We start from the raw sequence: 17,236 nt of genomic DNA on the forward strand, positions 1-17,236 counted from the left end.
ATGATCAGTATCATGACTTTATTGTTACACTGATCTGATTATTTACAAAGCATTGAAAGAACCATGTGTAACTCTTGTTTAAATGCAGTCGGAGGCATATGTATTGCATTGGGTGAAGGAAATGAAAGGTTCAGATCCCATGTATCGAAAAAGAATACCCCAGTATCCCTAAGGTGTTCTTTCATCATCTTCGCAATCTCGTACGTAAAAAAATCAGATCGTGATACCGTCATGTATATATTCTGAAACTGTCCAGGGGTTTGTGACATATGTGGCCCTTTTACTATTATTGGTACGTCTGGACACCGCTTTTGAAATCTTTTTATTGCAGATTTGATTTTAATTAGCCTATCTAAAAAAGCACTGCGTGACCATTGAAGAAAGTGTATGCCAAAACCTAGCCAAATTATATAATCACATTGGTTTGCACCAAGACTGTCCAAAACATCAACTTCAAATACAGAGAGATGAAAATGTCTGGGAGCCCCTACTCTAATCTGATGAAAAATGAAATTTATAGTTAAATTGTAAGCACTAATGTGTACAAATCTTGGAATAGAAGAGGGGGCCGCTCTCTGGTCTTCGGATTTTTCTCCGAGAAGAAAAGGCGCATCTAGTAGTTTACACAGGGAAACGTATAATAAATGTATTGTAGAATCCCCCATAATATAGATTCGCTTATTACGGAGGCAGTTTCCAACAACATGTTTGTCTTCAAAATGAGCGTTTTTACAGGTAAGCGATCTCCAGCGTGATGCCTCCCAGTATCCCGAGCTGCTTCTAGCATTGGACTGCGGGCTGTTTTTACATACTGGCAGCTTTGACGGAATGTTTCCTGAAAATAAAGAAGCCATAGAGAAATATAGAATATAACATTCTAGTCCGGCATTATACGGACTAGTATGGTATATCTGGTTAACTAGCACGCCAAATTATTTCTCTCATTGTAAGGATTCAGAAAAAGTATAGTTTGTCCTACCTGCGACATACCGTTCTTGAGTTATAAGCAAAAAGGTCAAATCTTTGGGGGAGGTCAGTTGTTTGGCCACACAGGGGCCAAAAAATAAAAATGCTCCGATTTTAACGAAATTGGGCTCAAATTGCTTGTCATGGAAAAACACATCAAAACAGGAATAACCATGTAGGATTTTCCGTTACCTAGGAAACAACACAACATAGGTTGTGCTCAATAGGCTGTAATGGGGATTGACCTTTATTGGTCCATTTTGTCAATAACGAAGTATTTTAGACAGTGCAAACATTTCCTTATTTGACTTGTTTTCCTTATTTGACCTGTGTGGCCAAAAATACTGACCACCCCCACATTATACCTTTTTGCTTATTACTTTGTAATAATATTCCCGGGTAACAAAATCGAAAAACAAATCAATTTTGGCCTATATCTATACAAAAGTTTAATTAGATTGCGTCATGTTCGCTATGTTGAGTGGATTAAAGGAAAGAAGAGACCCAAAGCAGTAATCTGATAGCAATTTGGAAATTCCAGAAGAATCTTGAAAACAATATTATTGGTTACACAATTTTAAAGCCTAATCCTGTTACTTTACTTTCTGAAATGTTGGTAATAAAATGGAAAATGTTTTCGAATGCTTACCTTTCTGTAAATCGATGTATCTTGGTCCGAGGTTTATTAATGAGTAATTTTTGTGTACACTGCATAACAAATGAAAGGGTAAAGCTAGGTTATTGTATTTTCGTTTTCATATTATCTAATCCAACATCGCGAATCATACCAATTAGGAGGATGAAGAAAAAGAGCATAAAAACACATGAAGTATACACAAAACAAATGGTAAACGAGGGAAAGTGGCGACGTGTAAAAGTTGCAAGGAAAAGATGGAGGACGTATGAGAAGAAAATGATGCAGCTAAAAATTAATGAGAAGGTAACAGGAAAATGAAAGAAGGTATTTCAACCCGCTGTGTTTACATATTAAGTGCTAACGACATGTAAACTGTCGATATCATAAAAAAAATGACCAATGATGGTGCACGGTGGTAACGAACGAAGTGCGTAGATAGGTAACTGTCACGTACGATCTGTGGAAACTGACGTCACATTATTTTAACCATGAGTCGATGCTGGCGGCAGTGTTATTTTTCTGCTATTAATTATTTATGTTTTTATATAACGACATCTTAACTAAGTCTTTGTAGACGAATCCAATTTCACACATTCCTACAGCTCAATGGTAGCCATAGCCGGGTCCCCGTTGGCTCCTTCCCACCTTAAATGTGAAATGATGCGGCCTTGGCGGGGATTTTAACTGCATTTCATCACCCATGTTACACGTAGACAAATGAATGATGCAAAATGTACAACACATTGCAATATAGCATCGATTTCTAAACGGCTTTAATTCACCCAATTGGGCAGTCACAGCACCAGTTTGTTACAAAGGGGAACCAGTAATAGCCGAATGAATTCTGACCATCACTTGGGTTTTGGATTCGTCTCTAGCAAAACGCTGTGTTTTATTTTTCTGCTTCAAACGACCGTTGACCTTTCATATGCCCTAGCCTTAACCTTAATAGAGGTGCGAAGCAAAACTTATTACGGAGTCTCTATATATTATTATCACTTTTACCCCTGTCCCTACCAATATTATGTACTGATAGGGAGTGCAAGAGTAAAAAGGTGGTAGTATAGAGCTCCGAGTTAACACCGTGATAAGCCCCTAGATCGCCAGGGCTTAAAAGTATAAAGACCGCACTGAGGCCACCACTAGTGGAGTTTCACTCGTCACCATTGCTTTCGTGCCCTGCGGGCCTCTTCTAAATTGAAACCCCATTAGTTGCAAGTCTTATGGAAGTATATGACCTTAGCCCTGCCGGGAATGTGGGCTTAATTTTTTAAAGCCCTGAGCACCCCACCCCATCAGGAGTATCCCCTCATTTGAAAGGGGGGAATAAAGAGATTTCGGGAGTGATTAAATATTGAGGGTATAGTTAAAAGGAAGGGGTATTTATTTTAAAAGAGGGAAATGAATTTGTAGAAAATAGTGGGAGAGTCGGTACTTTTTACCTGCCCTCTATTAATACTGTGTACACATATATATAGAGACAATGCTAAAATGTGGTAGTATATAGAAATAGAAATACTATACTACAACATTTTACCCCTATTAATACTCTCGGTAGTATTCTATACTGATAAATAAATAAATAAATAAATACATAAATAAATAAATAAATAAATAAATAAATAAATAAATAAATAAATAAATAAATAAATAAATAAATAAATAAATAAAGAACGAAAGAAAGAACGAAAGAAAGAAAGAAAGAAAGAAAGAAAAAAGAAAGAAAGAAAGAAAGAAAGAAAGAAAGAAATAAAGAAATAGAGAAATGAATGAATGAATGAATGAATGAATAAATAAATAAATACATAAATAAATAATTAATTAATTAATTAATTAATTAATTAATTAATTAATTAATTAATTAATTAATTAATTAATTAATTAATTAATTAATAGAAACCTACCCCGTAAACAAGAATTCTTTTCCTTGCAGTAGTTTCTTTACGGGATTATCCTGAATTCGCGTTTTGTTCTTCGTTTGTTCATGTCCGTAATCGATCAAATTTTTACAAGATAAATTTTTTCCTGGCATATCGCACAGAAACAAATGATTGCCAAGAGCTGTGGGGTGAGTGTATTCACATTTATTATACCAGTTCTCGGAGGTTGATGCAATAGTGCAAATCGATGTATCTTCAGTGTTGCCAGATATGTAAAATCCAGTGAAGTAAAGACGACATGTTGGCCATATATTGTATTTGAGATACTGCGCAGATTCACTGGAATGAACAAGTGTTACATTGATCACTGATTTGGCGCTCCATGCTGCTATAAAATACACACTGTAGGTGCCATTAGAATGGTCTTCAATTCTCCCTGAAGTACTGTAATTCCCCGACTTGGAAGTTAAAGTTGCTGTCCACAAATCTCCTCCGCCCAGCTTTCGTTGGCCGTTCTCATCTCGTGCTGTTATGAGTATATGGACAAAATCGCCATTATCAGTATGGATATTTCCAAGGATTTCATACGACGAAGTTACGGGACTTGTACTACCACTGGAGTTTCCGCGTATTCCATTTTCAATGATATCTTCATTAACTGCAAAAAACGACATGTTCTTGTGGCGAAGATTTCCAATTTCAACAACACCTGCACTGTCGAGGAATATAGGATTATCTGGTATTACCTGAAACAACAAACACATGGATACATTACAATGCAGTCGCAGCATATTCAAATGTTCAAACAACCGTAGGAGATTCTTTTGTTATCTAAATTAGTTTCCTCCCGGTCATTTTGTCAAATTAGATATAGCTCGTTTGTACAAAAGTAAAATTATCCCCGATTTGAAGGTTTAGTCTGCCAGCCAAATTCGGAAGAGTTACAAAAGACTTAAGTTGCCTGCGCAACTGCCTGGCACGGCCGTGTTTCCTGGCCAGGCAGTTGAACCGGACTGTTCACATTATAGTCGAGTAGATGCCTTTTGTTCTCTCTCCTTCAGAGTAAAGTTGCGTATGACTAAGGTTTTCTTGTTTAAAGTTGATGCCTAACATGTTGAGAGGTCAATCATGACGGGTGCCCAGTGGGCAGGTCAAAGGTTATACATGGGTCAAAAGTCAAAATTGTTCCGATTTGGTTAAACCTTTTTCAAAATATTCCTCAGGTCACAAGGATTCGGGAAATATATAGTTTGACCTACCTACGACCAATCAGTCTGGAGTTATTAGCAAAAAGGTCAAAGGTTGAAATTTGGGCTCAACATGGGTCAAACACAGAAAAATTATCAGATTTTGATAAAAATGGTCTCAAAATGTCCTTCTTGTTATAATAATTCAGAGAAAAGAATAGTTTTTACTATGTGCGATATTTTGTTCCCTGGGTAACGCGGGAAAATACCTCAACATCATTGGAAACAACGGGCAGTAATTCTTTTTGGTGTGTTTCCATGGTAACGAAACATAGTATGTAGTGCAAACTAATTCGTTTCTGAATTATTATAACAAGACAAACATTTTGAGACCATTTTGAGCAAAATTGGGTAACGTTTCTGTGTTTGACCCCCATGGAGCTCAAATTTCGACCTTTGACGTTTTTGTCAATAACTCATGACTTATTAGTTCATTTTTTCATTCATTGTATTTTATTAAGTACGTAGGCCTCCAGCCCATAGTACAAAGCAAACAATAATTACACGGTGACAGACATTATTTACATGCATATGAAAGAAAAATCAACAATTTAGATTAATAGAGAAACATTATGTATCAGAATGCATATTATACCTGAGTTTGAGAGCAATATAAATACACTCTGAAAGTGTTTGAATAACATTAATATCTTCATTTTTCATCAAAGAGATAAACTTATATAATGATGGATTGACTCTATAAAAAACAGGAATGTACTTATCTCTTAAAATCCGAAAAGGGACATACCAAAACAAAGTGATATTCATCTTCAACACTACCATCATTGCACAATTCGCAAAACCTCTCCTCGGCGTTTATTTTATTCCACCTGCCAGTTTCAATTCTGAGAGGGTGATCGGAACATCTTAATTTTGCCATGGCCCTTCTTTTTACCAAAATTTCTAATCAATAATAAGTACCTTTCAGGAGCAAGGAGTGATTTGAACTGAATGTAGGTTCTTAATTTATTCCTTGAACTCATATCAGAAAACCAATTTTGAAAGGAAATATCTCTAATTCTGGTGGCAAAAATATTCAAAAATAATTTTAAATCACCAACATCTTGAGTTTGCCACACTACACCGAAACCAGACGTCTGCAATAAGTGTTTTATATTTGTAGTCAATTTGTCATACCACGTTGATCTAAATTAAAAAGCATCAGATAACATTTCTTTGGGTATCTATCATTTGACATAAAAATTAATTTCAACCAATATTTTATACAACGCACAACCTGAAAAGTATACATAGGTGGTCTTCCGCACTCACCCAAAGAAGCACTATTTGATGTATTGTATGATACCCCTAAAAACTTTTTACAGGCCTTAATAATTATGTACATTCTCAATCGCATCATATCTTTTTACACCCCAGATCTCAGAACCATAAAGCAAAATAGGTGCAATGACTGAATCAAAAATTTTGAAATATGCAGAGAAGGGCAAACCACCAACCTTTTTCATTGCACTTTCTAAAGCATACATTGCTTTTGTTGCTTGCATAGCAAGCGTTTTGGTTGCTTCAGTAAAAGTATTAACAATTTCAAGCTCTTTACCTTGAAAAAACCACTTTTCATACCTTCCTGATTTGCCTCCTTTTCGGTTTATGATAACCTTGGTCTTATCTACATTTACTGACATGCCCCAAGTATTACAAAACAATTCAAGAACATCGATGTGTTTTTTTAAACTACCAACACTATCTGCAACCAAAACAATATCATCTGCATAGAACAATGATTTGACTTCAGTGTTATTATCAAGTTGAATTCCACGACCACCATTAACATCAAGAAGTCTTGAAAGCTCACTAATAAAAATTGAGAAGGAAAGAGGGCTAATTTGGCAGCCCTGACGAAGACCAAAGGGGCAATCAAAGAGATCTGAAAGATGTGAGCCACTTTTAATACAAGATTTTAAAATATTGTTTATATTACAAAGAATATTATACAATTTACCATTAACACCAATATCCTTAATTTTTTAAGGAACTTATCCCGAGGTATGCTGTCAAAGGCCCTCGAGAAATCAACATAAAGACAATAACATTTACCACGTTTTCTGACCAATATTTTTTGAATAATACCATGGAGTGTAAAAATGTTATCAACAGTCATATAGCCTTTCCTAAAACCGGCTTGATTTTCAGGCAAAATATTATTATTTTCACACCAAGAATACAAACGACTGTTTATAATATACATAAAAAATTTTCTTATGACATCGAGAAGAGAAATAGGCCTGTAATTTGAGGGACTATTCACATCACCCTTCTTAAAAATTGGAACAATAATACTTACTGTCCACGAATCTGGAATGACAGCAGTATCAAAAATTAAATTAAAATATCTTTCCAACAAAGGCAAAATGTAATCAAGAGAAAATTTAAACACCTCAGCTGGTAGTCCATCAGGACCAACAGCTTTTTACATTTCATTTTAGAAACAGCAACTTCAATTTCATGCCTACTTATTGGAGCATTAAGCTCTTCGACGTCACGATTTGGATCAAACAAATTCTCTTCTTCAACCTCATTTTGATCAAAATTCACAAAATCATTTTTGTGATAAACAGTTTGAAAGTGATTAAACCAATCATCAATACCCAAATTATTTGCAACTCTAGGCTCATTTTTAGAATAAATGTTCCTAAGAGTTTCCCAAAACTCGTTTGGGTCATTGACCTTATCTTCCAACTCCGTTTGTAACATTTTGTTATAAACGTCTTTTTTTGTTTTACATAACTTCTTATAATCTGACCGACAAGCAATATAATTTCTTAAATCAGTTTCAGTTCTTTTTGTTCTGAATTTCTTAAGTAAATTAAGCTTTTTCTTTTCATACTTCTACATTCATCATCAAACCAACCATCATTTTTCATATTATTATTATTACTACGACTTGGTTTACACAGCATGTTATTTGCAGCCAACTTCAATGCATTAATCAGCTGGGATGTAGCACTACTTACGTCACTGGAATTTATCGCATTGTCACACCCATTTAAAAGTTCATAAACCTCATTTGAAGCTAGATTACACCTAAACTCATTAACATACTGGTCTTTCCATTTATACTTTTCATGAATGCTACCTGTACTACATGTATCATTGATATTATTTGTGAACATGTTATGCAAAGCTCCTGTCTTAATAGACCAGGTGATAGGTAAATGGTCGGATTCAGTACGCATAGCCACTTCAAAATCATTCACCGCATTAAGGTTAGCCGAGAGTTTTTCATGCGCTTGATTTCAGAGGGGCGTAAGTTCATAACAGAAACAGCCATGCAGAAAATGAACAAGCGTACTGGGACGTAGGCCTACTTTACAATAGAATATTGATCCACGGTCAAGACATGAAACTTGGCTTAGCTCGTGCCCGGAGCTCGTGAGTCGGGGGCGGGCGGGGGGGTGTCAGGAGGGGCGGCATGCCGGGTCGGATGCCGAGGGAGGGGCACAAGCCGTTTTCGGCAATTTTCATAAGGATTTTATAAATTTTAAATATAACATCAACAACAGTATCAAAAAGCAATTATTTGCAAATCGAATTTGGGAAGAATATTCAAAAGACAGACTTAGCAGGCCTACAAATTTCTGAATTATATAAAGTGAAAAACAATCAATCACATTCACTGCAGTCAGCGAATCAATCAAATAAAACTAAAAAGAAAAGATCAAGACAGACTAAAGAAATGGTGAAAAAGAAAGAGAAAGAGAGAGAGAAAAAAAGAACGACAAAGAAAGGAAGAAAGAGAGAAAGAAATAAAAAAAAATGAAAAAAGAAAAGAGAAAGAAAAGAGGAAAGAAAGAAAGTAAAAATGAAAAAAAAGAAAAAAAAGGAAAGAAAATTCAGCCACACGGGGACTCGAACCCACAAAAATTGTTCATAACAGATTCCCAGTCCAACGCCCTATCCACTCGACCATACATCAGCTTACGAAATTTCTTGTTCTCGAAGCGGATATGTAACTATTGATGCAATTACTTAATGATTACAATCGCGTCCGCACAATGGCTCTTAGAATAAACACGCATGTCGGCGCTGAAATTTTGAACGAAGTGATGGAGGAAAAACCTCGTTTTTGCAATACTAGCTTCAATTTGGAGTGAAAATCAAATGGGATAGCAATTGGCAGAATGTTGAGAAATAATGTAGGTATTCAGATGTCTAAATTAACGCCCCGTTATCAAGATATCGATAATTTCACAAAACAGTTTTTTCTCAGACAAGATTCTCGAAAATGTTCCCCCAAAACGGGCTTTTTAAATTTAATCGGTACTGTATTTGGTTCTTCCCCATGGCAACATTATTTCTTTAATCGATTTGTAGTACAATACAAAAAGGAGAAAACAATCACTCGGCGTGGTTTTATACGGAGCGAACATTTGAAAAAACTGCATGGAACGTGTTTTTGATCTTGTGAACATGGTGCGTAAAAATGATTTAAACGAAGGATTTTCAAACGGATTCTAAATTTTTTATAAACACACAAAAATAATGTAAAGATACATCCATGCACCAACATTTGACTCACTGCGATATTTGATTGCTGAGAAAACGCGGTTTTAGAGAACAACTTTATACGTCTTTTATACGTTTTTTATACGTTTCTTCGTGTAACTTTAAAGAATTGGCTGCTCACCAGTAGATAATCCACAAGACTAAGACCTTGGTGACTAACAAAGGTATATTCACCTTCTTTATCTCTTTCTGACCGTCCATTCATGATGTGAATATTAAGTATTTTACACAACTCAATAAGTCTACGACCCCAAACATTAACAACTTTGTCCTTAGAGCATTAGTAGGTCAAACTATATATTTTCTGAATCCTTGTGACCTGATGAATATTTTGGAATAAGTTTTAACCAAATAGGAAAAAAATGAGTTTTGACCCCTGTGTAAACTTTGACCTCGGATTTCTCAAAATGCTCAAGGGTGCTCATTAGGCATCCGTTATTCTCTTATTCTATACAACTCAGATATCAATATTAAAGCACAAAATGTTAGTCATACCTGACTTTACACTCAGAAGCAAGTTCTATCCGACTATTACTGATAAACAACTATTTATTGTAAGGGGCCGTTAAATTCCCCATTTAGGGCCTGACATTTTCTTCCGAAAAGTACTGGGGGTCATACATTTTTGTAAAGAAAAATGGGGGGGGGGTCATAAATTGTTGATGACCAACATGTAGAGAGTGTTAAGATGACCACAGATATTGTGTTTATTTTATTCAAAAAGATTGATTTCAATACAATTTTAGCCTGTTTAGGGGTAAGGTGTATCAGTGGTGTGGGGAGGTCATAACATTTTTGTTGGGGGTCGCAAATTTTATTGACGCCGACTCTTTGTAAATTTGGGAACCCTTCGGAAGAAAATGCAAGCCTCCGTATACTGCTCTAGCAATGCAACACCCGGAAGTGGGTGTCGAAATTGGTGGACTGCTTCCCTGCTACTATGCCATAATGCATTTCGTGCCGATTTCGTGTTGAAAGCCCATACGATTAAAAAAAAAAAACACGACAGCAACCTTCAGTTCTCTTCACGTTTTATCAATATTTGTAAAAGGAAAATAATTTAATGATATTCCCTTGATTTATCAACGATTTTTAGGTGACTTGTGAAAATGTTACATATTTTTAGAGTCGTCGACCAATTTCTGAATGGGCCTTTTATCCTATTCCTTCAGTGTGTTCACTCTATTATTTGTTTGGGTATTGTTGTTTTTACTAAAGGAGTGGCTGCATTTTGTGGTCAAACTTATACTTCACTGCATACGGTGGCTCATGTGGCGGAGGATCATGTGGCGGAGGATCACAATGCTGTACAATGGTGATCCTCCGCCACATGATCTTCAATAAACATTATTGATGGATTTCTACTTGTTTCTGTATTTGATCTCAGCCAAGTGATATCATATTTAGCATTCATTGCCTCAGTATTTGTTAATTAGACAATTAAAAATGACTAATTACTTGTTGCTACATTAATAAAGTTCGTTGACTTCTATGTATTTAATAGGGATTTAATGTAGGCAACATTCAAAAGGATGCTACGGACAAACGAAACATGATAAAAGGCTCAAATTTCTTAAGCAGACCTTGGTTGTGATCCTCTTTACTTCAGTAAACAAAAAACTAGTAACACATATAAAGTTTGCGACAAATCTGAAAGAGCGCCCTCATGCTCAATTTTGATCCAAAAAGTCCATTTTTACGAAAACGCTTTGTCGAATTCTCTTTTAACTTTCAAAACTGGATTGTTGCGCTTATTGTACATCAGGTTACATGCCTCAATCATGAAAATTTGCATCTAAAGTGCCAGATAAGGGATGTTTTAAAGAAATTTATATAAATATTGACAGATTTTTGACCACCCTGTATCCACATAATTGAAGTACTTGACTGCTAAAAGTTCCATATGGCTGGGTGGGCAATTAAGTTAACTATATTTAACATGTGTCAAAACTTTACAGTATCAATGCACGTTGAGGGGTGATACCCCTAACTGAATAAATTAATATTTTCATTCTTATTTTGCTTGTTACACCCTGTATATTATATGGGTCACCCTGTATAATTACGCCCATTGTATGGTTTCTGAAATCGTCTGAGTATATGCTCTCAGAATATATACTTTTATTGGACTCTAATGTAAACTTTTGAAGTTATAGTACCAAACCTGTAAAAGCATGTGATTTGTTTGAAAAATACACATGCAACGTAACTGGTGCCGAACATAAAAAACATGACCATACGCTAAACATGACCTACATCACGCATTTCTATATTTCTCTATTGTTTAATTGTTAGCTCAATTCTGTTTTATTTCAATTAACAAGTCTTATTCAATCGAACCACCCATTCAGTCTTGCACGATTGCCAGTGGCGTATGTTTATTTGTGACAATGGGGATGTGGTTGGAAAATAATTTCTTGAAGTATAGTGAAGCCAGCACCTTTTGACGACATAATATGTTATTGGTACCAATGCGCGATATTTGCAAATTTGCAATATTCAAATACTTGCAAATTTGCAATATTGAAGTGAAACTGATGAAATATGGTGCAAAACTTAAATTAAAGTTTTAAAGCACTTTTTAAGCTAGAATGATCAAACATGGGGTTAATTTGATAATCGCAAACCCACATACAGGCGTCAATATTGGGGGAGGGGTGATTGCATGGACCACCCCCTATCAAAATATTGGGCGGGGGTATTTATCCACCCCTTCTTGTAACTAAAAGGATAGAACGAACTAAAAATATTACAGAATTAAAATGCGAGAGCCGAAAAACAAATCGTGGGTACTTACAGCCAGGGTGCCCCAGAACAACGGACTCAACGAATCTTGTAATATTTTGAAATGTATTTTAACACCCATTCAGTGTTTAGAGTGAGAGTCTATAATTTGCAACAACAAAAATCATCTTGGTGCTATCAAAATTCACATTTTAAATTTGTTCAGTTTTTAGAGATGCGCTAAGATCTTGAATACAATAATGAATGTTTATATAGGTACAAGAATAAAGTTAACATTCGTTTTTGTAACACGGACTACAAATTTGCGAATTAAGTATTGCAACCTCCCTTAATTTTCGATATAATTCCGTTATATTTGGTACCGGTCCTTACAGTGGTACCAAAATATGTGAATGTTGTTACGAGTCGTACTTGACTCAAGGCCAAAATCACCTTTTACCCGAACTCACACGAATGCACAGCACAAATACACTGTTCGTTTAAGCTAACAAAATCTAAGTCTTTAATTGAAAGCAAGTTTCGTTTGGTACAATATAATGACTACAAATGCACATATACATTAATCAAATATAATCACTCTTTATCTATTTTGTACTTAGCCAGCATTCTTCTTCTTGGTGATCATAAAGTTCTTGTAATGTTCTGGACGACTGATGTAATATATCCCTATTCACTTGTCCTGCGACAATCAGCGAAGTCCTTTGTACACTTGCATTGATAACTCCTTGCGTATAAAATCCTTACACGAAAATGGTGTTCTCCAAACACGTTTACAACTCCTTGCGCAATTATCCTATACTAAACTCCTTGCGCCATCCTCCTATGCTAAACTCCTTGCGCCGTTCTCCTATGCTAAACTCCTTGCGCAGTTCTCCAAATTTAACTCCTTGCGCTGCTTTCTCCAAATTTGGTGCTATTTCCTCCTTTCACACAATATCTTCAGGAAGCAGGACTGCGATGCAGCTGTCTCCACTTATTTTGACAGTTGCGTTGAATCAAAATACCAGACTTCAGCAAGTCGACAGAAGAATATATTTCCTTTCTTGGAAGAATAACGTTCTTTGACGTATTCTAGATCTTCTCCGACAACACTGGTAAATAGTAGTACTTTGACTACATAAAATATTTCTGGTTTGTAATTTCCTTTCTTTCAAGGAATTGGACTGTAAGCATAGCCCAGATCAACACTATCAACTGTGACAATAATTGTGTTTACATTTCTTATATATCAAGCATGGGAAAAACCCCATTCTATTATGGGCCATTTACTACCTTCACATTATGCTCAATCTGGGAAATTCCAAAGTCTTAATTATAACATAAACCTTTCACATGACATCATTTCCTGAGGGAAATCCCATTACATCACTTCCTGAGGGAATCCCATATATGATGTCATCTCTTTACAATCTGAAGGGGGTTTCCAAATATTCCAAATTAGATATGATTCAACTTGTTTTGCTCAATTTGAGAGGGGAATTCCCCAAAATGTCATCACTCATGTAACTTTGTAAACAAAGATAAATCATCAAATTAAATTACTCAGGGCACATCACAATGTGCCCTCGCAAAATTGCGGAAGTTTTGGTTATGTGTAGGCAAAAATGATTTTCGGCTAAAAATATTTACAAACATGCGATTTTAACCGGATTTTCTCATGAAAGGAAATGGTTATTTCAACCTGCAAGAGCAAAATAAAAATCATGGTTATTGAAACTTATGGTGGGCCTCATTTTTGGATGGTTAGCTGGGTTCAAAATTTTATCATCAGAGCAAAATATGAATCAGCGATTAGCTAAAGTAGTTTGGGCGTAAATACGAAAGGCCTTAGGGGATTTAGTACACCCCACCTCTTCGCAATGCTAGGTTAAAGGCCCATTCAGTGATTTGCTCATCCGGAAGATCGTAAAAATCATTAAAATTCAGACTTTAGTACCCAGGGGTGGGGGGGGGGGGAGGGCCAAGATTGCCTGAATTTTGACGTCGTCATTGGTCTTACACGTAAACACGAAAATGAAAATGTCTCAAATAATTCAAAGAGTGTATGCATGTTATTAAGCACTATTTTATCAGTCTAAATCCGTTGAGGTTCGACAGTGAACCTCATTGTAAGTACTGTTTTTAAACAAAATGTGTGTATCAATAACGCACGATATGTTATGATATATATTAAAAAATTCCCTCCACGTGTATCAATGTATGCGTGGTGCAGCGGTAGCGTCTTCGCCTGCCACGCATAGGGTCCCGAGATCGATTCCCACTCCCGGCTATATTATTAATTTTGTTTCTTCACATACATTTTGAATCCAAAATGATTTATTTTCATGTGAATATGTATACATTGCACTGGGAAATATATTTTGTGCATTTTTTTTTCTGTTACTGGGCCAATAGAGCTAAAAACGCGCCTTGGCTTGGGGGGTGCAGGGTGTCAGTCCGAAACGTCCTTAGTCCGAAACGTCTTCAGTCCGAAAGGTCGTCAGTCCGAAGTGCAAATTTACTATATCTGGGGGTTCGTCAGTCCGAAAGTCATTTTAGGTTCGTCAGTCCGAAAAAAAGCTTCGCTAGTCCGAAAATACAAAACACGTCATTAGTCCGACACTTCATCAGTCCGAAGTCTTCATTCTGAAACGTCTTTAGTCCGAATCTGAAAAGCACGTCTTTAGTCCGAATCTGAAAAGCACGTCTTTAGTCCGAATCTGAAAAGCACGTCTTTAGTCCGAATCTGAAAAGCACGTCGTCAGTCCGAATCTGAAAAGCACGTCGTCAGTCCGAATCTGAAAAGCACAGCATCAGTCCGAATTTGACAACCACGTCAATAAAATAAAATGAAATAAAATAAATAGACACATAACATGCACATAGCCGTGGCATTTCAGTGTCATTTAACCCACTCTTTGCACTCTGTGAGGGGTATTTAGGCCTACTAGCAAAAATTCCGGGCCGCACCCCCCCACACCCACACAAACACTTTTTAGATTCTTGAGCGTCATGGGAAAAAGGGGTCAACAATTCATTGTGTTTGAGACACACATTTTATTTGCTTATGGTGTACTTCGAAATCCAAGATGGCGTCCAAAATGATCTCCAGTTTCACCGGCGTGACCTCTATTGTTAGTAACAAAATGGTGAAAATAAGCTTTTTGGAAAACAAAGTTGAATACGAAAGTCATTTCTCGCTTAAATTTTGTATTGAGTTCATAGATAAGATATGAAACATGAGCCTAACCCTAACGCGAACCTTAACCATGCCCCTAATCCTTACCCTATAAACCTAACCCTAAGCCTAAACTAACCCTAACCCTAACCCTAACCCTTAAGCCTAAACCTACCCCTAACCTTAACTCTAACCCTAAGCCTAAACTAACCCTAAGCCTAAGCCTAAGCCTAAGCCTAAGTCTTTCCCTAACCCTGGGTTCTTAAAAGTTATTTCGGCGTCTAACCGTAACCGAACCCTAACCCTAATCCGAAACTTATGCCTAACCATAACCATAACCAGGGTACACCCGTCAGTCCGAAACACCGTCAGTCCGAACCACCGTCAGTACTAATTTTAGGATTACTAACTAACACTAACCCTAAAAATTCGGACTGACGGTGGTTCGGACTGACGGTGTTTCGGACTGACAAGGATACTCCCATAACCGATAACCCTAAGCGTAACCCTAACCCTGAGCCTTACCCTAACCCTAAGCCTTGTTCCGGCGTCTAACCCGAACCCTCACCCAAACTTTAACCATAACCCTAATCCTAACCCTAACTTTAACCCGAACCCGAACCCTCACCCAAACTTTAACCATAACCCTAACTTTAATCCTAAACTTAAGCCTAACCCTAACAATAACCATAACACTACGCTTAATCCTAAGCCGAACCATAACCCTAACCCTAACAGTAAGCCTAACCCTAACCCTGACCCGAACCTTAACCTTAATCCTAACCCTTACCCTAATCCTAATCCTAAACTTAAGCCTAACCCTAACAATAACCCTAACCCTAACCCAAGCCTATGTAGGCACCATCGGGTATAATTGTGCCTATAGCACCTCTGATTATAAGGTAATCAGTATTACGGTCAAGTTTTGAGAACAGGTAATTTTTCCGGCGTCAAACCCGAACCCCTGCCCTAACCATGACCATAACCAGGGGCGTAGCAAGAGCCTCGGGGGCCCATGGACAAGGAGCAATACGGGGCCATTTTAACATCTCCTTTATAATCTTTATCCCTAAGGGAACAACCCGATAGTTCGATGAAATCCTATAAACGAACGTTCTTTCGTTAGAAGACTGAACCCCTCCCTCCCGCTAAACGTAAATGTGAAATATCGAAAATTCCAGTATTTCTAGGCAAAAATGAAAACCAAGTAGCCCAAAATTATATGGTTTACTTAGCAATAAATTGGCAAAAATAATGGCCATTTGCGACTCACTTTTCTATAGATATTTAATCTTTAAGGTGGTACTACACCCCTGATAAATTTTGTGACTAATTTTGCATTTTCTCAAAAAATTACTACACACTGCTAACAAAAGTTATGTATATTAATAGTATGGTCGTTGGACATTTTGACCCAGAAAAAACTGGTAAAAGCTGATTTTTTCACCAGACAAGCAGAATACATCATAAAACATCATATTCAAAATCCGAAGAAATCCTCCTTGGGGAATTTGTTTTATCCAAGATGGCCGCCAAAATGGCCGCCACAACATATAATTAGCTGTATCTTAGCTTCTAAAGCAGATATGATGATGATTTTAGTGTCTTTGAATAGGTTTAAGAGGTTAGAGAATTCAAATTTGTACAAATCTAACACACTGATGTCTTCAATCACACTGAAATCCAAGATGGCCTCCAAAATGGCCGCCACAACGTATAATTAGCTGTATCTTAGCTTCTAAAGCAGATATGATGATGATTTTAGTGTCTTTGAATAGGTTTAAGAGGTCAGAGAATTCAAATTTGTACAAATCTAACACACTGATGTCTTTAATTACACTGAAATCCAAGATGGCCGCCAAAATGGCCACCACCACATATGATTAGATATATCTCCGCTTCTGAAGCAGATATGATGATGATTTTAGTGTCCTTGAATATATTTCAGAGGTCAAAGAATTCCAATTTGTACGTATCTAAAACACTGAAGTCTTCATTCACACTGGAATCCAAGATGGCCGCCAAAATGGCCGCCACCACCACGTGTTATGTTTAGGTATATTTTGGCTTATGAAGCAGA

General features: G+C 36.6%; 1 protein-coding gene across 1 annotated transcript in view; it reads right to left on the bottom strand.

Moving 5' to 3' along the window:
* Nucleotides 1–17,236, bottom strand: part of LOC140138790 (NXPE family member 2-like) — a 44,938-nt gene that overhangs the window by 6,548 nt on the left and 21,154 nt on the right. Inside the window, exons 2-4 of the mRNA XM_072160561.1 lie at nt 3,508–4,229; nt 1,616–1,674; nt 546–835 (exon numbers count right to left, since the gene is read on the bottom strand). Coding sequence (XP_072016662.1) covers nt 546–835; nt 1,616–1,674; nt 3,508–4,229 — 1,071 coding nt within the window. The remainder of the gene's footprint in view (nt 1–545; nt 836–1,615; nt 1,675–3,507; nt 4,230–17,236) is intronic.

The sequence above is a fragment of the Amphiura filiformis genome, chromosome 2 (genome assembly GCF_039555335.1).
Source record: "Amphiura filiformis chromosome 2, Afil_fr2py, whole genome shotgun sequence".
Taxonomy (NCBI): Eukaryota; Metazoa; Echinodermata; class Ophiuroidea; order Amphilepidida; family Amphiuridae; genus Amphiura; species Amphiura filiformis.